This window comes from Kogia breviceps, chromosome 12, assembly GCF_026419965.1.
Source record: "Kogia breviceps isolate mKogBre1 chromosome 12, mKogBre1 haplotype 1, whole genome shotgun sequence".
Classification (NCBI taxonomy): Eukaryota; Metazoa; Chordata; class Mammalia; order Artiodactyla; family Physeteridae; genus Kogia; species Kogia breviceps.
Window position 1 is genome coordinate 41252239 of NC_081321.1, and position 21856 is coordinate 41274094.

The 21856-nt window shown below is 55.8% G+C and overlaps 1 protein-coding gene across 4 annotated transcripts; it reads left to right on the forward strand.

The window, feature by feature from the left end:
* The first annotated feature begins 2562 nt into the window (after positions 1–2562).
* ACVRL1 (activin A receptor like type 1) lies at positions 2563–17918 on the forward strand. Of its 4 annotated transcripts, XM_067009331.1 has the most exons (11): positions 2563–2602; positions 3086–3276; positions 8017–8085; positions 8651–8902; positions 9089–9300; positions 9553–9652; positions 10027–10173; positions 10469–10744; positions 11336–11533; positions 14117–14247; positions 15457–17918. In XM_067009331.1, exons 3-11 carry the CDS (start codon positions 8022–8024, stop codon positions 15589–15591), a joined length of 1515 nt encoding a protein of 504 aa, XP_066865432.1. In that variant the 5' UTR covers positions 2563–2602; positions 3086–3276; positions 8017–8021; the 3' UTR covers positions 15592–17918. The 4 variants fall into 4 exon arrangements, with proteins under 4 accessions (XP_066865432.1, XP_066865434.1, XP_058938832.1 ...); XM_059082849.2 differs by lacking the exons at positions 2563–2602; positions 3086–3276 and having other exon boundaries at positions 7651–8085; XM_067009333.1 differs by lacking the exons at positions 2563–2602; positions 8651–8902; positions 9089–9300 and having other exon boundaries at positions 3116–3276.
* The last annotated feature ends 3938 nt before the right edge of the window (positions 17919–21856 follow it).

Here is a 21856-nt window from a genome sequence, read left to right on the forward strand (position 1 = left end):
GCTTTTTAAAAAAAATATATTTATTTATTTTCTTCATTTATTTGGGTTTTTTTGTTTGTTTTTTATCTTTGGCTGCGATGGGTCTTGTGGCGGTGTGCCAGCTTCTCTCTAGTTGTGGCCTGCGGGTTTTCTCTCTCTAGTTGTGGCACGCAGGTTCCAGGGCACGCGGGCTCTGTAGCTTGTGGCATGCGGACTCTCTTGTTGAGGCACGCGAGCTCAGTAGTTGTGGTGCAAGGGCTTAGTTGCCCCGTGGCAACTAAGTTCCCAGACCAGATCTTAGTTCCCAGACCAGAGGTCGAACCCACATCCCCTGCCTTGGAAGGCCGATTCTTTACCACTGGACCACCAGGGAAGTCCTTGCTCTTCCTTCCTACTCATCCCGGTGCAGAACTGGCTACATAATTTGTGGGGCCCAGTGCAAAATGCTGGGTCCTTTTTTCAAGCATGATTACGAATTCCAAGATGGTGCCAGCAGAGCATTAAACCAAGCGTGGTGTCTGTGCAGGTTGGACACCCGCGAAGTCGGCCCTGCCCTAGTATCAAGAGCAATGCTTGAACTCAATATTCATAGCTTGTCCTGAAAAGTCAAGCTGTCCAATCCCCTTCCTTCACGTCACCTGCCTTCCATAGGTGAGAATCTCCTTGAAGTTTCACCCCACATACCTTTCCTAGGATCTCCAGGCCTCTGCTTCACACACTGCTGGGAGATTCTTCTAAATGTCTAAATCTAAGTCTTAGCCCTTTACGCCTGTTTCCTCTTATTCTGTCCTCACTGAATATGGGGAACAGCTGGTCCTTTTGAGTAATTAATTCTTGTAGACTTGGACGCAGTCTGTAATTCCTTTTCCCTTTCCTCATTGGGCTGAGTCTCCAGTGCTTTCTCCAGCTCTGTGTCCCTCCTCTGATGCCTTCCCCAGGTTCTCTGTGTTTTGTGGAAAGCATGGGGTCCACAAGAAGCCCCAAAGAGCACCCATCAGGGTCCAGAGGGCTCCATGCTCTGGAGAGGTGGGGAGACTCCAGCACCGAGGAATAATCACCCTGCATTGGGCCCCGTCTTCCTCCTCCAAACCCTGCTCTCCTTTTATCTGTTTCATGAACTCTTCCCGGATAAAGTCCCCCATCCCCACTGACTCTCCCCAGCGATGCTCAGTTCTCGTCCATCTCGATGTTTCTGTTCTCAGTGTGTGTTTCAGACTGAACGCTTCCCTTGGGGAAGCACCCCCCTTCCACCTCTCAGAACACAGATCCCTGGGCTGGGATTGGGAAGGGTTTATCAGAAACCACAGCAAGGCATGGGGGAGAGTGGATATGAAAGGTGGACACCAGCCACACTCCCAGTTCTCCAGCTAATAGTGTGCTAAAGCAGCCACTATAATCTGAAAGAGCAGATACTGTAATCCCATAGTACTTCCTATTGGCTGCAGGACACAGTTCTGCCCTGACACTGAAATTTGGGTGTGCCTTGGTTCTGGAATTCACAATGCTCACAAGTTGTGAAGCAGCTGTGGGTGGGGGCTGGGAAGGGTTTCAGCAGAGGAAGTGAGGTCAGTCAACAATTGATGCTTGTCTGAGCCTTTAGTCATTGTCTCCCCCAGCCTCTATTCCTGTCGAAGAGGGTGTGGGGGGCTGGGAGGGATGTCCTGGCCCATCTTACAGAATCCTCATATTAGAGCAAGTCACCTTAGAAGTCTGCTTCTGCTTCTAACACCAACATCTTTCCAGCTGGCTCTGAGGCCATCACCTCCCCAACCTTTTCATTTATGAATTTAATTAAACACTTTCATGGAGGTCCTGTGCCAGGCTCAGCCAGCTAGCATCTTTGCTACGAACTGAGATAAGCATTGTGTCCCTTCATTCTCCTGACAGCCCTGTGAGGCTGGCACTGTTTAGTATGCCCATTTAGCAGATGGAGGACTGAGGCATGGAGAGGTGTCACTTGTCTAGGGTTATACAACTGGTCTGGATTCTGACTTCAGAGTCTTTGTGGATAACCTGGAGGCTAGGGATAAAGTGGAGTCCCGCCTTCAGGGCGCTCACAGTGGTTGGAGCAAAGCAAGACAACAATGTCACTGTTCTGAGCCCAGGCATGAGGAGGAAGGTTTGCTTCTCTCTCCGGGAGAAGCCATTCTGCTCTCTTCCCCAAAGCATCTTGTCCGCCTTGTCCCAGCAGTGTCCTGAGGGAGGCTCCCAGTCCCCAGCTCTAAAGCTCCATTTGGTGGGGTGAAGGGCCGGCCTCGAAGGGGGCAGGCCGAGGCAGTTCCCAGCCTCTCCCTCCATTCTGGCCGCCTCTAGTGCACGGAGGCATCCCTGTCACTGAGCTGTGCTACGGCCGGCTGGAGGGGCTCAGACCGTCACCACCGACTCAGAGCTGCCCCATCTGGGCCTGTTTGCCCTGCGCTGAGTGCTGAGCAGTGAGAAGCTGCGGAAGGGGGTGAAGGGGCCCAGGGAGGAGGCTGAAGGATTTGGACAGACTGGGGAGTCCCCGAGGTGGGGGGGGAGGGTAGGGCGCAGCCAAAATATTTCGGACCCTGCCAGCCCCAAAGTCTGCCCTTGCTTGTGAGCTTCCTAGGCGGAGGACCTGGAGTTTTGGGTGGGAAGACAGGTAACTTCTCTCCATGCTGCCCTCCCCGCATGTCGTTCCCTCGGTGCCCCCCTAGCCATCCAGGATTCCAGGCCGCCCCTCAGCGGCTCTGAGCCGGGAGGGGCACCTCCACCTCCACCCCTCCCCCAGCCGGCCCTCGTACGGTGCCTAGCGCCCCAGCACTGGCCCCCACGGCTCTGGGCCTGAACCCCACGAGACCCCCGCGGCCCAAGGCCAAGGCCCGCCCCCTCGGGGAGGCGGATGTGGGAGGCTGGGGGCGGGAGCGCGGCCTTGATCCCGGGCGGGGGCGGCCGAGGAGGATGCCGCCCTCGGGATCTGCAGCCGCGCAGGGGAGGGTCCGGCCCTGAGCCCTGGCGAGGGTCGAGCGGGCGGCCGTCGGCTAGCTGGGCAATAGGAAACGGTTTATTAGGAGGGAGTGGTGGAGCCGGGCCAGGCAGGAAGACGCTGGAATAAGAAACATTTTTGCTCCGGCCCCTTTCCCAGTCCCGGGAGGCCGCCGCGCCAGCCGCTCCGAGCCAGCCCCTCCCCGGCCCCAGCCCTGCCCGGGCCGCGCCCGGACCCCAGACCCTGGCCCGCTGTCCAGCGCCCGTCGTGCGACCGCGGCCGCCGCCGGGGAGGGGAGGAGGCTGCCCGCTGCCCGCTCGCGCCGCGCTGCCCGCAGGGCAGGCCCAGAGGTGAGTCGAGGTCCGCGGGCCGGGCCGTTGCCGGGTGGCGGCTGACCCCAACCCCAGTGGGCCCTTCTCCATGGCATATCCCAGAGAGACCCTCAGAGAGGTCGCCGTAGGGTCAGTCCCAGCTCCTCGTAGTGCAAGCCGCCCCTCGCCCTCCACCAACATCTGCACATCACCCCACCTAAGACGGGGCGGGGGGGGCTGGACCGAACCCGCACTGGGAATCAGAAAACTTTGCTCCTGGGGCCCGTCACTTAGCTTCTCTCTTCTGTTATCCTCATCCATAAAATAAGCAGAAGGATCCCTGCCCTCCTTCACTTACAGAGAAGGGGGTCACATGTCCTTCCAGGAACCTGGATTGACCTGGGGGTGGGTGTCTACTCCCAGCACTGTTGAGCCTCCCCTTGAAGCCCATCTTTCCCAGACCAGTCCTGGCCTCTCTTGCCAAAGGAATCAGACACTATAACTCCCTCCACCAAACCTCAGTTCCAACCCTGTGTGGTCAGATAATCCCTGATGCATGGACTTCCTTCAGGATCCAGGTCAGAGGGGATCCCAGTCTCCCTCCAGCCTGGGACCCCAGGTTTTCAGTCTGCCCTGGAGGTCAGTCTGGAGACCAGTGCTGTTATGATCATCTCAAGGCTGGACACCCAGCCAGCAAATAGCTGGACAGCAAATAACGCACCCAGAGCTCTGTGTGTGTGTGTGTGTGTGTGTGTGTGTGTGTGTGTGTGTGAATTTTCCAGGAGGCCGTGAGGGAGCAAAGGGAGGGCTGGGTGAAGGAATCCTGGGTGCCTGTCATCGCACACCCCGCAGAGCACCATTTATTTCCATCTCCATATCTGAAAGACACTTAGTCCTCATTTCTTCTCTAAGGACAGGGGCAGGGTGGCCGATAGCTCTCACCCTCTCTATATGGGCAGCTTCTGGCTGAGTCAGGGTCTGTCTGACATCTCTTACCCCTTACTGTTTGTTTGTCCTGGTACCTGTCCTCTCATCTTACCAGGTGGTTAAAAATAGCTACCATTTATTGAGTACTTATGATGTAGACACTTAGATACATTTTTGTCATGTAATCCTGGCCACAGCCTGGCGGAAGAGGTGTTATTATGGCCATCCTACAGAAGAGGAAGGAGATTCAGATTTGAATCACTTGTCCAAAGCTCCGTGGTTGGTTGGGTTTTTAGTAACATTTGTTAAGTGCTTACTGTGTACCACTTAGTACTCTGCTAAATAATTTTACTACCTTATACCTATGAAATGAGCACTATTATTATTCCCCATTTTTCATAGGGGAGCCGAAGCCTCAGAAAGTTCAAGTAACTTGCCCCAAATCTCATAGCCCTAAGTGGTAGGAGTAGGATTTGAATCCGGGTCTACATGATCCAGAGACCACAGCCTGACCTCTGTGCTATACTGTGCTGCGTTTGCATTCTGTCTGAGATCCTAAAATCCAGACTTGATGCTACATCCCAGCGCTGTGAAGTGATGCAGATGAAAGTGCTTTGTGACGGTAAGGGGCAACCCAGGATGAGCAGCTCAGTCTGGTCCTCTGCTGTATGGTCCTCTGCCGATGTTCAGAGCAAGGCGCTTCCAGCCCCATGACAGTGTGTGCTGAGCCACTGCTGCTGATGGGAGCGTGTTATATCAATCCTTCAGGTGTGCTGGGGAGAAAGGGATTGATATCCACTTTCTGAGCACACCTCTACTCTGCTTCTCCCCAACTAGGGCTAAGCCTACAGCAAACCGATGATTTCTAAACAAACCCGCATCTGGGCAGCAGGTGATGACAATTGCAGTCTGTTAATGCAATCCCCGCTTGCTCTTTTTCCTCTTTTGAGGGACCTACCTAACACCAAACAACTGCAGAAATAAAATGACCAAGTGAGGATTTATTACCAGCAATTTAAGTTGATCAAGACATACCTGGTGATTCTGGGCAAGAAACCTGACATCCCTGAGCTTCCGTTTCCCTATTGGATTGTTGTGAGGGCTAAATGAGATCAGCCATCAAAGTTTGGTACTTAGCACATAAGTATTACTCAGAGGAGGTTAACTCTTATTACTAAGAATTTCACAGTGGTAAGTTAATATTTATAATTAGTTTAGCATTTGTGATTTCTGGCTTAAAATTGTGATGCTTCAGTCAGCAGGAGATCTTTCAAGAAGTTTTGTTAGACATGAAAGGAGTCCACCATTCCCCCAGGGGTCTGTTTGTGCTAGAGTCAAGTCTCAAGGCGAATCAGGCAGGGTCAGCTCGGAGTTGGGACTGATCTGGACTCAGCACCCTCCTGTATTTAATCTTACGCCAGGCCCGGTTAAAAATTGGACAGTCGCAGTTTGCCTCCACTACGTTCCCAGGATTAGACCAGAGGCAGATTCTGCAAATGCTGCCAAGCCCTCCCCGCACTGTTCCTGCGCCCCAGAGGCTGGACATATCCTGAACAAAGCCCGCGCCCTGTCCTCCCTCCACAGTGTCTCTGAGTCCCTGGTTCCAGTGTTTAGCCTTATCTGTCCCTTCTCCAGTAGAAGGGGGGGTAGAGGTCCCCGGGTAGGAATTAGAGTCTCTGCCCCCTGCACTCCACTCCCACTCACCCAGCGGGGTCCTGCCCAGTGAAATGAAAGCACGGGGACCAGTCAGCATTGTGTAGGACCCAGTTCTCAAAGTGTGGTACCCACACAAACTGAGCAGAATTACCTGGGGAAATTTTTTAAAATGCATGTTTCTTACTGGTCCCAATGGACTAAGTCAGAATCTGGAGTGGGGGTGAGACCAAAGAATGTGCATTTCTAATGAAGCACTTCAGGTGCTTCTGCTGCGTAATTGTGTAGGTGAGAGGGTGCACTGGAACACAGAGAAGTGAAAGCATGGGTAGAGGATTCTAGAAGGCTGCCGGCTATCATCCTATTGTTACTCCCTTTTGCTCCTTGCTGCATACTCTCTCCCTAGCTGCTTTCTGGGCAAAGACTGCCAAGGATGGATTCTCGCCCTTACCCCAGTGGGCAAATTCAGCTTGTCTGGGGCTCCCTCTCCAGCCACCAGTCCCACTGTAGAGTGCTTGCCAGACTCCCCACTGCCTTCTGGGAGGGGCAAGAGGCAGGAGGTCAGGCAGAGGCTGGGGACACAGCTGCATCAGCCCAGGGCTCTGTTTCCTCCCCCAGCCCTGGGCCTCTGGGGCAGAGGAAGCCCAGGCAGGAAGGCCAGAGCTGCCACCAGCCAGAGAGGCCCATGAAGCGCCCCCCTCGCCCCCGCGAGTCATCCTGCCCTCAGAGCCTCAGCATCATGGATCTTCTTTTGGCACCATTCTTAGACTAGGGGCCTTCTGCAGCCTATATGGCCATATGCCCAGCCCTACCAGCCTTACCATGTCATGCCAGAAGACATTCCCCCTCCCTCATGGCAGCTGCCTCTACCTGGGGATCCAGTCCCCAGGCACACACCTGCATACTCTCCACCATTCAGAAAGTCCTTCTTGCTGTCTGACCTCAGTCCTTCTTGCTGCAGCCTCAGCCCTAATCTTCTCATTCTAAACCTTTGAGAAATGAAGAAGGGGGTGGCTTCTGAAGCACTAGATGGTTTGGGAGCTGAGATGGGGACTGTTATAGATCAGAATTACTCCCCTAATGCTCTCCACCAAACTTCTGGAAAAGTTCAACCAGCCACAGAAGGTCAAACATTCAACATCTAAGTATGTTTCACTTCCCTTCCACATCACTGGCCCTACCCCCACTCTTTCCCAGGATGGCAAGGAGAGAGAAGGGGGCCGGGGAGTGGCTCAGAGAAGGCATCTTATACTCTGATGAGGGTGCAGAGAGGTTCCTTCACACCTGGCACAGCCCAGCACTGTCCAAGCTTTGTATGGTTGTTACAACCCCGAGGGCTCAGACATGGGCTGCCACCCTGGATTGGGATATGGAGTCGAAAAACACTGGACTGGGAGTCTGGACACCTGGGTTGTACTCCTGGTACTACCACTGAATCCTGCCTGACCTTGCACAAGCCTCCTCTCCTGACTGAGCCTTAATCCCCATCTTTTCTAAAATGAGAGCTGGGCTTCGTGATTCCCAAGGTTTCCTCCTAGGACTCCATCATGGGGGTGTCCCAGCCCCAGGTGGCTCCTGCAGAGCCTGTAGCCACTCCAGCCTGCCCTGAGAATATGTCCTGCTCCCTGCTGTGCATGACTCCTGCCTGTTCTATCCGGACCCCAATCTAAACAATCTTGATTCCTGTTCCCAGCTTGGCGGGACCCTGAATGGCAGGAAGTGAAGACAGGAGCCTGTTTATGTTTGAGGCAGCCAGGCCGGGGGGGCGGGGGCACTGGGAAAGGGGTGGGCAGGGGTGGAGGCTGGGAAGGGGTGGGCAAGGGGGCAGGGGACAGAAGGGTGGGGGTACTGCTGAAGAGATGCTCCTTCTACCCTAGTCCCGTAGTCTTCTGCCCTCTGCACCCTCCAGTCTGAACTCGGCAGCAGGAGAGCTGGGAGTCCCCCAGGCTCTCAGTCATTTAAACATGGCTCCCCACCCTTTACCCCTAACAGGATGGTTTCCATGGGGAAGTGAACCAGGACTTCCCCTACAGGCCCCTCCCCAAAGCCAGACACAGGGAGGAGGGAGGAGGCCTCCCTGCCCCCCCACAAAAAAACTCCCAGTGATTTCCTCCGGGTGGGAGGGACCCACGGTCAGTGGCTAAAAACACTGAAGGGATCACATTTCATAGATGTTATTGCACCCCGTCTCTTCTCCAGGGACCATGACCTTGGACCCTCCCAGGAGAACCCTTCTGATGCTACTGACGGCCTTGGGCCTGACCCAGGGTGAGTACTGGGGAGCAAGTATGGAACAGGGGCCTGGGTGGGGAAGGGGCTACCTGGGCTCAGCTCTTGTTGGGCTGAATTTGAGGAGCTGGGGAGGAGGGGGACTTAGGAGCTTGGCTGGAGGGCGGGAGACGGGCTCAGTGGGACTAAGCTCCCGGCTACTCCAACCCTCCTGTGCTGTCCTCCTGATCCAAACCCGCAGACTGCTGCTCTGTCAGACTCCAGGGTGGGACCTCTATCTGGGGGTGCGGGCAGTGGGGATGTTGGCAGGGAGGGCCTGGGAGAGCCCTCAGAGTTGGGGCTGGGGGCTGGGCTGGGCCTGGAGCTGCGAGGGGAGGTCCTAGAATCAGGGAAGGGACAGAAGCCTGGTTCTCCTGGTGGCAGCTGCCCCTGGCAGGGATAAGTCACTGGAGGGAAGGATAATCTGAGGATGGAATTGAAGGACCAAGGCCTCAAAGATTTCAGAGCTCAGAAGAGGGGGCGGGGGGCAGGGGTCAGACCTGGGTATTAGGCTCATCCTGGGGAGTTGGGCCCAGAGCAACTGAGCTTCCAGTGTGTCTCCCAGGAGACCCCGTGAAGCCCTCTCGGGGCCCGCTGGTGACCTGCACGTGTGAGAACCCATACTGCAAGGGGCCTACCTGCCAGGGGGCCTGGTGCACAGTAGTGCTGGTGCGGGAGGAGGGCACACACCCCCAGGAACATCGGGGCTGCGGGAACCTGAACCAGGAGCTCTGCAAGGGGCGGCCCACTGAGTTCTTCAACCACTACTGCTGCTACAGCCCCTTCTGCAACCACAACGTGTCCCTGGTGCTGGAGGGTACGTCCAGCTGCTCCAGCAACCCCTCCCTGTCTTCTCAGACTCTGCCCTCCCCACCCTGCTTGCCTCTCGTGCTCTGGCCTGGAGGGCGGGGGAGGCGGGACCCTGGGACCTGGCTGGCAGAGTGGCAAGGTGGGGGGCGTCTGGCCTGGTGGAAGCTGGGCCTCAGTGTCCCTCCTGTGCCAGCCACCCAGACTCCGCCAGAGCAGCCGCAAGAAGATGGCCAGCTGCCTCTGATCCTGGGCCCCGTGCTGGCCTTGCTGGTCCTAGTGGCTCTGGGTGCCCTGGGCCTGTGGCATGTCCGGCGGAGGCAGGAGAAGCAGCGGGGCCTGAACAGCGAGCTGGGCGAGTCCAGCCTCATTCTGAAGGCATCCGAGCAGGGGGACAGCATGCTGGGGGTATGGGACTGGGAGAACCTGGGACACAGGGTGGTGAGGGGAGACAGGAGACACAGAACCAGAGGGGACCCAGAGTGGCAGGTAGCCGAGAAAGGCACAATGGCAGGCACTCAGAGATTTGATTGGGCGCTGGATGGGAGGGGTTGGTGAGTGAGAAGCCTGGAGAGACACAGCAGTGGGGCCCAGGTCGAGAAGGGAGAAATGGGTTGGGTGGGTCGAGGCTGCCTCTCAGTGGCCTCTCGGTACTCCCAGGACCTCCTGGACAGTGACTGCACCACCGGCAGTGGCTCAGGGCTCCCCTTCCTGGTGCAGAGGACAGTGGCGCGGCAGGTCACCCTGGTGGAGTGTGTGGGTGAGCAGTGGGTGAGCCCGGGGGATGGGGGCCAAGAGCTCCCATGAGCTTGGAGCGGGGAGGGAGCCCTTGGCCTCCGGCATCACAGGTGGAGCCAGGCCTGACTCCGAATGGGAATTCTGCTGGCCAGGGAGGGGGTTGGAGATGGGTCAGTGTCAGAGCCTTCTGCGGGAGCTGGGCTGGAGCAAGAGGCAAATGGGGGTGGCCTGCCGGCTGCCTTTGGGTCTGGATTAAGTTAAAACATAATCATCAGAGGTTCTGCAGATGAAGTCAGTGCAGCATAATGATGGGGGACTCTTCTGGTGATTACTGTGCCCAAGGGCTCTGTATGTCCAGTATGTGACCCCCTCCTTCCTCTCTGGCCGTCGGATCAGGAAAGGGCCGCTATGGCGAGGTATGGCGGGGCCTGTGGCACGGTGAGAGTGTGGCCGTCAAGATCTTCTCCTCGAGGGATGAACAATCCTGGTTCCGGGAGACTGAGATCTACAACACAGTGCTGCTCAGACACGACAGCATCCTAGGCAAGTGGGAGGGTGCTGTGCCAGGCCCCCGGCTCTCATCCCCCCGCACTCAGGGCTGGACCACCACCTCGCCTCTGGACACTGACCTAACTAACCCTGAAGGACTCCCAGCTGGCCCTCAGCTTCCTCAGCCCTCTGATTCCACCCTCCTCCCTGACCTAAGCCAGACGAGCCTCCACCCCAGCCCCAGCTTTGCCCTGACCTAGTCCATCCTCTGTCCCCAGCCCTGACCCTGACCCGTCGAGCCTCCTTCATCCCTAGACCCTTGGTGAGCCACCTGACCCTCCGCCCACAGGCTTTATCGCCTCGGACATGACTTCCCGCAACTCAAGCACGCAGCTGTGGCTTATCACGCACTACCACGAGCATGGCTCGCTCTACGACTTTCTGCAGAGGCAGACGCTGGAGCCCCAGCTGGCGCTGAGGCTAGCCGTGTCCGCGGCCTGCGGCCTGGCGCACCTGCACGTGGAGATCTTCGGCACACAGGGCAAGCCGGCCATCGCCCACCGCGACCTCAAGAGCCGCAACGTGCTGGTCAAGAGCAACCTGCAGTGCTGCATCGCGGACCTGGGTGAGCGGGGAGGGGCGGGCCCTTCGCGGGCAGCGGGGTCCGTGAGCTCTCCCTTTCCACGCGGTAGTGCCTTTGCTGGTTTGGAGGCCTGGCGTCGGTGATGACATGATTGGAGCTTTAAGACTTACAGACATGTGTCTGGTCTCATCTCACCTCTACAAGAGCCCCACAAGTTGCCTTAACGATCCTTTCAAGCGCACACCAGCCGAGCTCCAGGAGTTAGGAGAAAGGGGCAGGGAGCCAGCAACCTGGGTTCTCCTCCTGGCTTCGCTGACTACATCGCTCCCCGCCACCAGGCCTTGGGGTTCAGCTCTGTGAAATGGGCATCGTAATGCCTGCCTCCCCTCCTCACATCGCGCTGGGTTCTTGCACCCAGAGAGCACCACACAAGCACAGTGTCACTGGGACAGTTATTCTCCCCGTGGCTGCTGTCTCCCAGCCCACCTCAGGGCGGGTCTCCATTTGCCGGCCCCTCTTGTGTCCTACCATCTCTCTCCATCCCACCTCACCCCCGGACCCCAGCCTCCCAGGGGCCACCCTGTCTGTGGGCTGGGATGAGCGGCAGGAGTGACACAGGCCCGGTACCCACAGGCCTGGCTGTAATGCACTCCCAGGGTAGTGACTACCTGGACATCGGCAACAACCCGCGAGTGGGCACCAAGCGGTACATGGCCCCCGAGGTGCTGGAAGAGCAGATCCGAACCGACTGTTTCGAGTCCTACAAGTGGACAGACATCTGGGCCTTTGGCCTGGTGCTGTGGGAAATTGCCCGCCGGACCATTGTCAATGGTGAGGATCCCCCCGCACAGGATGGGGAAAGGGGAATAGGGTGGGTGGATAGGCAGGCAGGAGGTGGGACTTCCTGCCATGGCTGGTGCCCGTGGCCTGAGGGGCTTGTGGTCAGACCTCCCATATTCCCTTTACCGCCACTACCAGCTGGTCCAGCTGAGTGACCTTTTAAGGTTCATCTGAGTCTGATTCTGGCTGTGAAATCTTGGGTAGGTGACAATAACAAAAATGTTAAGAGCAGCTGACGTTTATTGAGTTTAAATATGTGCCAGATGCCCCGCTGTATACATGTATTATCTTATTGGATCGTTCTTTGTTGGCAGGGAGGTGGTATTGCTTCGTGGTTAAGAGCGTGGGTTGGGAATCAGACTGCCTAAGTTCAGTTCCTGATTTTGCCGTGTGCAAGGTGCTTAACCTCTCTGTGCCTCAGTTTCCTCATTTGTAAGATGAGAATAAAATAATTTCTAGTTGTTGAGATAATCCAAATAGGGTATTTGGGGCAGTATCTGGAGCTGTTCTGTAGCTCAGTAAATATTAGTGGCAGTTACTGTTGTAATGATGCATGCTTGACACAGTATCATCCCCATTTTACAGATGAGGGGGTTTACAGATGAGGCACAGAATTACAGCTGGCTAGAGGCAGCACTGGGTCTGAAACCAGACAATCTGACTCTGGGCGCCAGTGCTCTTTATTACCGTGCTTTTTATACCTCTCTGGTCCTTGGTTTCCTTGACCACAAAGATGCGGGATATAGTAGTGCTTGCAGTGCCTGCTTATTACTGCCTTATTATTATTCTTAGCCAAGCTGTGAAGCATGCAGAATCTTAGTTCCCCGACCAGGGATCGAACCCGTGTCCCCTGCATTGGGAGTGTAGAGTCTTAATCACTGGACTGCCAGGGAATTCCCTGCTGCCTCTTTATTACCGTGGGTGCCACGGGGGACTCAGATTTGGAGGGGCTGAGAGCAGGCGGAGGGACCTCGTTCCTGATGGCCCCATATAGGGGGCCGCCCTGTGGCTGGTGCCCTCTCAGCCCTGGGGTGGATGGGTGCTGGGTGATGGTCTGGACCAGGTGGGGAGGTGATCAGTCTTTGTGGAGGCTGTCCATGGGGAGAGGCTGCTGGGAGTCCTGACAGGTTGGGGACCACCCTCTGGATGGGCTCAGGTCCCTGTCCCTTCAGACATGAGCTCTAGTGGCTGGGGCTGGGGAAGGGGGCACCTGGAAGGAGCCGAAGCCCCTTGGACCAGGCTTCAGGCAGGAAAGGAAGGCTGGACCAGCCTAGGCTGAGGGGGAGGATGATGGCCGACTCCTAGAGCGGAGGGAAGCTCTGTCAGCCCCACACAGATTTGTGGTGCATTATAAACACTGTAATCTGGTGTCAGCCCCGGCGCTGATTAAAGGCCCATTAGACACGCTCAGGCCTCTGTGCAGCACTGATTAGGGCTCGAGCAGCACAGGGGCTGGCCTGGAAGCCCGCCACGGGGAGCACAGCTGGCGTGGGCTCTACCGAGGTTGCGGCTGTGCTGTGTGGCTGCGGCTCCCAGCCTGGGGCTGGAAGCAGGGTGTGGCCTGGGGCGCTTTTCTAGGGTCTGGCCTCTTCTGCCCCAGTGCCTGCAGCTCCACAGGCATCATCTTCAGAAAGCTCCTGCTAAGGACCACGCACTTCGGATGATGAGGGGAGGGGGCGCCGCTGGCTGAAGGGGTCAGCAGAGGCCTGTGCCATCCCTGAGAATGGGTGGATGTGATCTGGACCTGGGTAAAAATCTCTTTCTCAAAAAAAAAAAAGAAAGAAAAAAAAATCTCTTTCTCTTAGGAGATGTGTTTCCTCCCCCTTTCTCTCATTCCACACCCTCATCCAGCAGTCAACCAGCCTCCCTTGCTTAAGTGTAGCTTGGAGGTCAAGAGCATGGGCTTTGGTTAGACTTTCTGGGCTTAAATCCTAGCTCTGTCACTTACTACCTGTGTGATTTTAGACAAGTTTCTTAACTTCTCTGGCCTGAATTTCACTGCTTATAAAGTGGAGCTAATAGTATTGCTTACCTCATAGAGTTGTTGTGAGGATTTAATGCCGTGCAGTTAGGACAGTGCCTGGCACGTAGTAAGTGCTCAGTGAACATTAGGTATTTGGGGGCATCTGTGATAGTTGGGGCCTGGGAGCAGTGCCCAGGCCCTGGGTGGGAGGCAGCTGTGGAAAGACTGGAACAAGATCTGGCCTAGGAATACAGTGAGTTTAAGTCTTGACTCTGCCACTACTAGCTGTGTAACCTTGGGCTCAACTTCTCTGACCATCAGTTTCTTCATCTGTAAAATGGGTCTTTGGGTTGCTGTGAAGACTAACAGGATAATGCATGTAAAGTGTTTATAGCACAATGCCTGGCATATATGGTAAATGTAAAATAAATGGCAGTAATTATCATTATTTATAAATATGTTTATTATATTATGGTGTCTCTCTCAGGGGTAGCGTGGCCAGGCAACTGGTTTCCTGGACCCTGGGACAGAGGGTGGGCAAGGCTCTCCTCTGGGTGATATTGGGCCTCCTTGAGGTCCCAAGTGACTGTCCCATTACTCTCCCTCCCTAGGCATCGTGGAGGACTACAGGCCACCCTTCTATGACGTGGTGCCTAATGATCCCAGCTTTGAGGACATGAAGAAGGTGGTGTGTGTTGACCAGCAGACCCCCACTATCCCCAACCGGCTGGCTGCACACCCGGTAAGGCCTCTCTGGTAGGGCTGGGATGGCGTGGGGTGGTGGCTCACAGCTGGGATTTCTGGGCCCAGGAACTTGTGTCTGGCCTCTGCTTCACTTGGATAGATTCTGGGGGACAGATTCCAGGGTACTTCTCTGGGTACTCCCTCCCACGTCCCTGCCTGTGGACCTCTGGGACCCTCTGGTTATTCTGGTAACCAGACCCCTTCACCTCGCCTGAAAAGTCAGAGGCTCTCTGCTGCATTTCCTGCCATGAAGCTTTTGTTGTTGTTGCTCGTTTTTGTTCTTTCTCAAAACACTCCATATACTTATACAGGACACGTGCATATGTGTATATAGACACACAGGGGCATGCACGCGCTTCTACACAAACACACACTCACAGGTACACACACATGCACATATATGCCAGACTGTTGACCCCATGAAGAGGAAAAGCATGTCTCCTTTGCTGACCCTTATCTCCCTGTTAACCTGTCACAGTGCCTGGCACACAGTAGGTACTCAATAAATGTTTATGGAAAGAATGAATACATGTACACATGGGTATACATGTATGTATACATAGACATGTGTATATTTCTGCACAACATACAGAGCCACAAAAAGCCACTCATATGCACTCCTGTGCACACACACATACACTCTGTCTCGGGAACCGGCTTGGGCTCTGAGGTGGAGTGAGGCTGGCTCACTCTGGGACCGCTGAGCTTCCTGGGATGGGTTCCTCCCTAGACACGTGCATTTTGAGGACGCAGCCAGGGTTGGTGGAGGTGCTGGGAGCCACTGCCCTCTACACTGGGGTCCCGCTGCGGATGGGCTTGTGGGAGCCCCGAGGCCTGCAGATCTCCCCTTTCCTAGATCTTGGTGGAGATGAGGGTGGGGTGTACCCACCAAAGGGTGTCCCCGAAGATCTGAGTTACATCTCTCTTTCCGTCCTGCCTGCCTCTCTCCGTCCCCTTGTCACTCCACTCCCTTCCTCTTCCGTTTTAATCTTTCTTTTTCATCCTTGCCTGGTTCCCGCCATTCTCCCTCTTACCATTTCTGTCCCTCCTCTCCCCCTCCTTTTCGACACTCTTGTTTCCGTCTTCTCATTCTTTCTGTTCTGCTCTTGTCTCCCAACGACTGGGCATCCTCCTCGCCTCTTCCTTTCCACCTTCCCTGACCCGCGTCTCTGCTTTCTCTCCTCTGCTTCGCTCTCCCTCCCCCCAGGTCCTCTCAGGCCTGGCTCAGATGATGCGGGAGTGCTGGTACCCAAACCCGTCTGCCCGCCTCACTGCGCTGCGGATCAAGAAGACCCTACAGAAGCTCAGCAACGGTCTCCAGAAGCCCAAAGTGATTCACTAGCCACAGGCCTGAAGCCTGACTCCCCTCTGCCTGCAGTGTGTGTGTGGTGGGCGGTGGATGGTGGCCTGTCTGGGTAGAGGTTCTGTGAGTGTGCGTGCTGGGGAGGGGAGTCCCCCTCTGTGGGCAGCTGTGCCTGCTCAACTCGGCCCCCAGCCCATCCAGCCAAAAATACAGCTGGGCTGAAACCTGATCCCCCGCACCCACCTCACCGCGCTGTCTGGCCTGCTCAAGGCAGCAGGCTCCCTGACGCCGGCTCCCTTCCCACTCCCATGCCCTGGGTGCACCCCCTACCACTCCCAGGACCCCATGCAAAAGAGGCCTCAGAGCCAGGGTGGCCAAGCCAGGGAATCCCAGTCCTGGGCCCAGAGTCTGGGCCTGCACTTTACCCCCTGCCGTCAGTCAACCCCACTGCCCCACCAGAGCTGCCAGGGTGGCACAGGTTCAAGGCACAGGGTGGCACAGGTCCAGCCTTCAGTAGACACCCTGCCCTGCCAGGCTTTAGCCTCTGTCCCAAGCCCCAGACACCCAGACCCATCGATTTTTCTCCGTGGGTTTGTATCTCAGCTCCAGGCCACCTTGGGCCTCTATCTCCTAGACAAGACCCCCACTTACCTGAATGCTAGCCGTCCAGGAGAGCTGGGGGGCCTGATCCTGGGCCCCTCCTCCACTCCCCTCCTAGCTGACTTATTGTGGCATTAAACCCAAGGAGTCTTGCTGCGGGCGTGGCAGAGTCATAGGCCAGTGGAGAGGTGGCAGGTCAGATGGGCAAGGCCCAGGACTTTCAGAATAAACTGAGAGGATGTCGGAGCCAAGCATGGCCACCGGGGAAGGGCTCAGCTGGGAGTCAGGAGACCCAAGGTCTGGTCCGGGTGCTTGCTCTACAGGACAAGAAGAAGGCCTTCGCTGGCCCAGGACCTTTGTTTCTTTATCTACGTATTGAAAGATTTGTAGATGAAGATTTGGTCCTGATGTCTTTTGAGGTGTTTTTCAGCTCTAAAGTTCTTTGAAATGTTTAGCCTGTGTCAGAACTCAGTTCATCAGTCCCTTGTACTCCTTGTGCCCCAGCCCCTGGCAATTTGCCTCAAGATGGAGATTTGAAAATAACTTTAGTTGAGGCCAAGGGTGTCTGAAATGCCTCCTAGTTTAATTCTTCAAGCTCCAGTTCCTGCCTTAACCCATATCTATGGCCATCCTTGGGCTCACACAGCCCTGAGCCTTCTGGCAGGCAAGCCAGCCCCTCACCTGCTCTGTAGCTTCGCCTTCTCTGCCCAGGGCTGAGAGGGGCCAGGGGCCAGCTTCCTGCAGGGCCTCAAGGCTCAGAAGAAATCTGGCTCCAGCCAGCAAGCCTGCAGCCCACAGGTTCCTGCTCCCCACTGGCCCCTGGCCCGGGCCCACACCCTTGGCCGGGCCCCAGAGAGTGTGTGTCTAGGAAGAACCTGGTGGCTGTAGAGAAGCACATGGAAAGTTCGGCATTTGGAAATATCGAGGGTGTGTGTCCATGCGCTGAGGAGGTTACCCTGAATCCTAGGCGGGTAGATGGGCTGGAGGGTGATGGGGCTGGAGGTGGGGCCTGAGTGTTGGGGGTGAGGATCAAGGCTCAGGCTAGACAGCCCCAAACTTGGCAAGACCTGGCCTTGCAGCCCTCAGCCTGGGACAGGGTGGAGAAGGACCCTCAGTTGTCCACAGGAGATTAAGGAAACACAGCCTCCTTCCCCTCCTACTGGAAATGCCCCAGCACAGCCTCCCTGTCCGGCTTCTCGAGTGTTTCTTCCTTCCACCGTCAGAGAGGCACCTTCCCAGGCTGCCTCCCAGCATTGTGCAAGGCCCGGAGGAGAACCAGGAAGTGAAACTGGGTGAAACAGAAAGCTACATGGACCTGCCACATTACCACATTGTCGTGGGGCACTCTGCTTCCTGGTAGTGTCACGTCTTCTGGTCACTGGAACCCACCTAGCCCAGGAATCGACACTCCTCAAGGGTTTTATCTCCTCTGGATTTGGGGGTTAAAAGTCTCCTGAGACTCCACAGCCAGAAACTGAAGCCAGCAGCTCCCCAAAGGCTGGAAAATCCCTAAGAGGAGAAGGTCTGAGGCAAGAGGCAGAGTGACGGGGGAGGGTTGAGGGAAGGCGCCAGAGTTGGGAGGACAGCTGTGGCCAGGGAGAGAAGGAGGCATTGGTGAGAGCGGTCTGCATAATGCTTCTGAGTTCAGGACGGTGTTCCAAGGCCGAAGTTACAGTCTTTTAACCTGGAGATACTGTTCGTGGGAGCATTTAGCTCGTGCTTAGCACATAGTAGGTCCTCAATAAAGCATGGTTGATGGTCCGGAACTCCTGCTGAGTCTTTGCAGGCCGGTGCTTCTGCAGTGGCCCATCGCAGAGGGAGCCAGAGGGGACGGGGAAGGAGAGGGTCCCAGGGTATCCTGCCTGGGCTTTGCCCTTGAGAGACAAGTCACAGTTGGCGCAGGCCCCTGCTTGGAGCCAAATCTCAGTTCCCACCGCCGGCTGGGAGTAGCCTGCTCGCGGCGCCTCCGCATCGCCCTCTGCTGGCCGAAGGGCTACCCAGCAGCCGCCTCCCGCCCCGCCCCCGCGCGGGGATCGCCTGCCTTTACCCGCCCAGGAGCTCCCCACCCGGCGCCAGCGTGAGTGAGCTTCCCCATGCTTCTGTTCTGTAGGGACTGTCCCCCGAAAACCACATCTAGAAAGGAGCTGCGTCCTCACTCAGAGGCAGCTTGGACCCGCCCGCCTTAATTCCCTGTTCTCAATCCCCTCCTCAAATGGGGCCCCTGCCTTGCCTGGAGTCAGTCTTCAGCCCCAGAATGAGAAGTTGAACGCCATCCTCGGGAACCCACCTTGGCGTCCTGGGTGGGCTCAGACAGCACCTTTCCCTCTCCCCCCGGGAAATTGGGGGCGGGGACATACCATGGGGGAGGCAGGGACTGAAAGAAGCCAAGAGGTGACTTTTCCATTTGACCGCCCAGCCTAGAAAATCTGTGCCTTTGCAGTAGAGGCCCCCTTAGGGAGCCATAGAAAGGGGTACCCTTGGTAAAAGGGTATCCCAATTCGTTTTACCACGAGGACCTGCCCTCCTCCCAGCAGCCCCCAAGGCGGCCTCAGGCCTGGAGCCGGCTAGGACTCTGGATGCCTATGTCCAAGGACCTCCACAAGAGACAGTACCCTCCTTCCCAGAGGACCTCTTACACCAGCTTTGGGGAAATAAGAGCATTCCTGGCATCCTGCAAAGGCAGCCTTTCCCCTCCTCCTGTGCCTGCCAATCCCTGCTCCTTAAATCCCCACCCTGATGTCCACATTATGGTTGGCGTGTGGGCAAAAGTTCCGTGGGAATATTACGGAAAAGAAATCACAAGAAGACAGGGATCTGGGAAAGGAGAATTGGCTCGTTGCCCTCCAGGGTTAGAAGAGTCGGGGGGAGGTCTCACGGCATCTAAGCCCCTGCCTCCGTGTAGAGCCTCAGGGAACCTGCCCGCCTTTGAAAGAAGAAAACCCATCAACTTCTTCGCAGCTTTGTTTTGCTTTCCTGGGGGACCCCAGGCTCCAATTTCCTTACGTATATAAAGAGGGAGAGGATCGTTTGTGTGGTAAGGATTCTCTCTGAGGGGTGATGAGTGTCTGTGTAACATGCCCAAACGAGAGTGAAGCTGGTTCCTGGAGCATATGAGCTTTGATGCTGAGGACCACGCCTTCTCCTGCCAAGCCCTCATGGTATCCAGTTCTCCCTGTTCTCCCAGTCACCATTCTCCCTCAGTCCTGCCCCACATCTACCCTCAGAGGGTGGCTCTTCTCCCTCCAGAGCCTCACTCACATCCAGATTAACAGACCAAGAAGTGGCAAATCCCCATGCCTAAAAGATCCAGCCCTAGGGATGGAGCGGAGGGGTGCACGTCCTGAGTCCAGTCTCCCAGGGAGGGGACCGATGCTGACTGTGCAGTCATCACTCTGGGTGGGCGACTCTTGGAACGAGCTGCTTCTCCCAGGGCCACGTTCAGATTGCTAGAAATAGAGACAGAGGGCTTCTTGTCTTTGCATATGATCTGCATAATGTCATAGACACACAGTCTATTTTCAGGCAGCTTTCAGGTTAACGTGTTGTCACTGCTGCCCTGCGGGTGTCACGTCTGGATGAGTCTCTTCTCTGTTCTTTCTCACCCACCCACTCTTACTGACCTAGATCCCCAACTGCAGGAGCAAGTGGTGAGGTGGGGGGGCAGAGCAGGCTTGTCCGGGAAGCCAGGGGGGCAGGGCAAGAGGCACACTGGCATTTCCTTTACTACCACCAGCACCACCAAAAGCAGAGTGGGGCGGCTCAGGGGCAACTGATAGGCAGAGGCAAGGAACGGGAAGCAAGGTGGCCCATATTCGGTTCTACACAAACCTTTCCCACCTCTTCTATCAGAACAGCCAGTTCCCATATGGTTGATTCAGTCTTCTGCCAATTTGAAGGAAGACATCTAGATAAACCTGTTCCTCTCGGCCACCATAAGGCTGGCTTGGCCCAGCTTTCCCTCTTGGACATTTACTTTCAGCACTAAGACTTGCTCTTAGCCTCCTGTGAAATCTGACCCTCAGTCTGTCCTTCTCCCGGGAGCCCCATCTGGGAGACCGGTGTCCTAGTCTGATGATCAGTTTTTTGAAGCACCTGGCACATAGTAGGAGGTCAATCAATGCTAGAGTCCCCTCCTCTCCTTTAGAAGTCTGTGCCAAACACCTAATTGTCCCAGGCCTGGATGCCCAGAATAGGCACCATGCTCTGAGGGCTCAAGGCAAACACGCTAGAAGGGCCAGTTAGGGTGACTTACTAAGACGTCTGTTGACCTTGGCAGGTCACTTGGCCTCTCAGCTAGAAAAGAGGGGGGCTGGTGGGTTTTAGGGGCAAGGGCAATTCTCATGTCACAGCTTGAGCCGTTTGGTGACCTGTCCTTGGTCACAGAAGGCTAGGGCTGGAGCCCCGGCAAGGAGATCATCAGGGCCTGTCTGCTGTAGTGTCTGACTATGGAGACCTAAGGATTCACCAGATGCCAAGGTGAAGAGCCTGGGAGACTTGCTGGGTCCTGGGAATCATGAGGCCACTCAGGCTGGATAGCATCACGGTACCACCCAGAGCTCCTGGGCCCTGGCGTCCAGTCCCTCTGGACCTGCCTCATCCCCTTAGGCAGGCGTTTCCTGTTGATAAGAAGCTCAGTCAACAAACACTGATAAAGAGATGAAAAAAGGAAATTGACAGGGCTTGGGTATAATGGGCATTTTCTACCCTTCTTCCTTCTCCCTGCACTCCTCCCCCACTGCTTCCCAGAACTGAGGCAAAAACATACCCCCCACCTCCACTATGGGCCCTATTTTGCAGTTTCCAGGAATTTAGCCTTACAGAGCCCTTAGAAGCAGGGCCTGGTTTGACCTGGGGGCAGGAGGTGGGTAGGAGTTCAGAGGCAGGAAACTCTGGGTGCTATGAGGCACCCCAAGTCCAAAGAAAAGGGCAGTGACAGCAGGAAGGAAGGACTGTCGGGCACAGGTTGCATCTACGACCTTCCCTCTTTCCCTTCTCGCTCCCTGCCAGAGGCCTGGATCCAAGTCGTGGTTATGTGGCTGCATAGTCTATAATTAGTGGATTTTCCATCATTTTAGTCTCGGGCTCATTACTGGAAAATCTCATTAATTTTGACTCTATTAATTTGGAGTCTATGATCCTTTGGGACAAGAAGCGGACTGATGTTTAGGGAAAGAAAACAAACAAGTTTGCAAAGCGTGTCCAACTGCCCTTCTTGGGTTTGGTTTTGTAAGCTCAGCTCAACAAAGGCCCTTTTCTCAAGCACTCGGCCTGCAGTTAAGATAACCTGCCACCAGGTGGGTGACGAGGCTCTGTCCTCACTAGTGCAAGGAGTCATGGATCATGGACAGGGTGTTTTTGGTTTTTTTAAAAAATTAATTAATTTATTTATTTTGGCTGCGTTGGGTCTTCGTTGCTGTGCACGCACTTTAGTTGTGGCGAGCCGGGGCTACTCTTCATTGCGGTGCACGGGCTTCTCATTGCAGTGGCTTCTCTTGTTGCGGAGCACAGGCTCTAGGTGCCCGGGCTTCAGTAGTTGTGGCACATGGGCACAGTAGTTGTGGCCCACGCACTTAGTTGCTCCGCGGCATGTGGGATCTTCCCGGACCAGGGATCAAACCCGTGTCCCCTGCGTTGGCAGGCAGATTCTTAACCACTGCACCACGAGGGAAGTTCAGACAGGGTTGTTTTAAAGATTTATACTAGA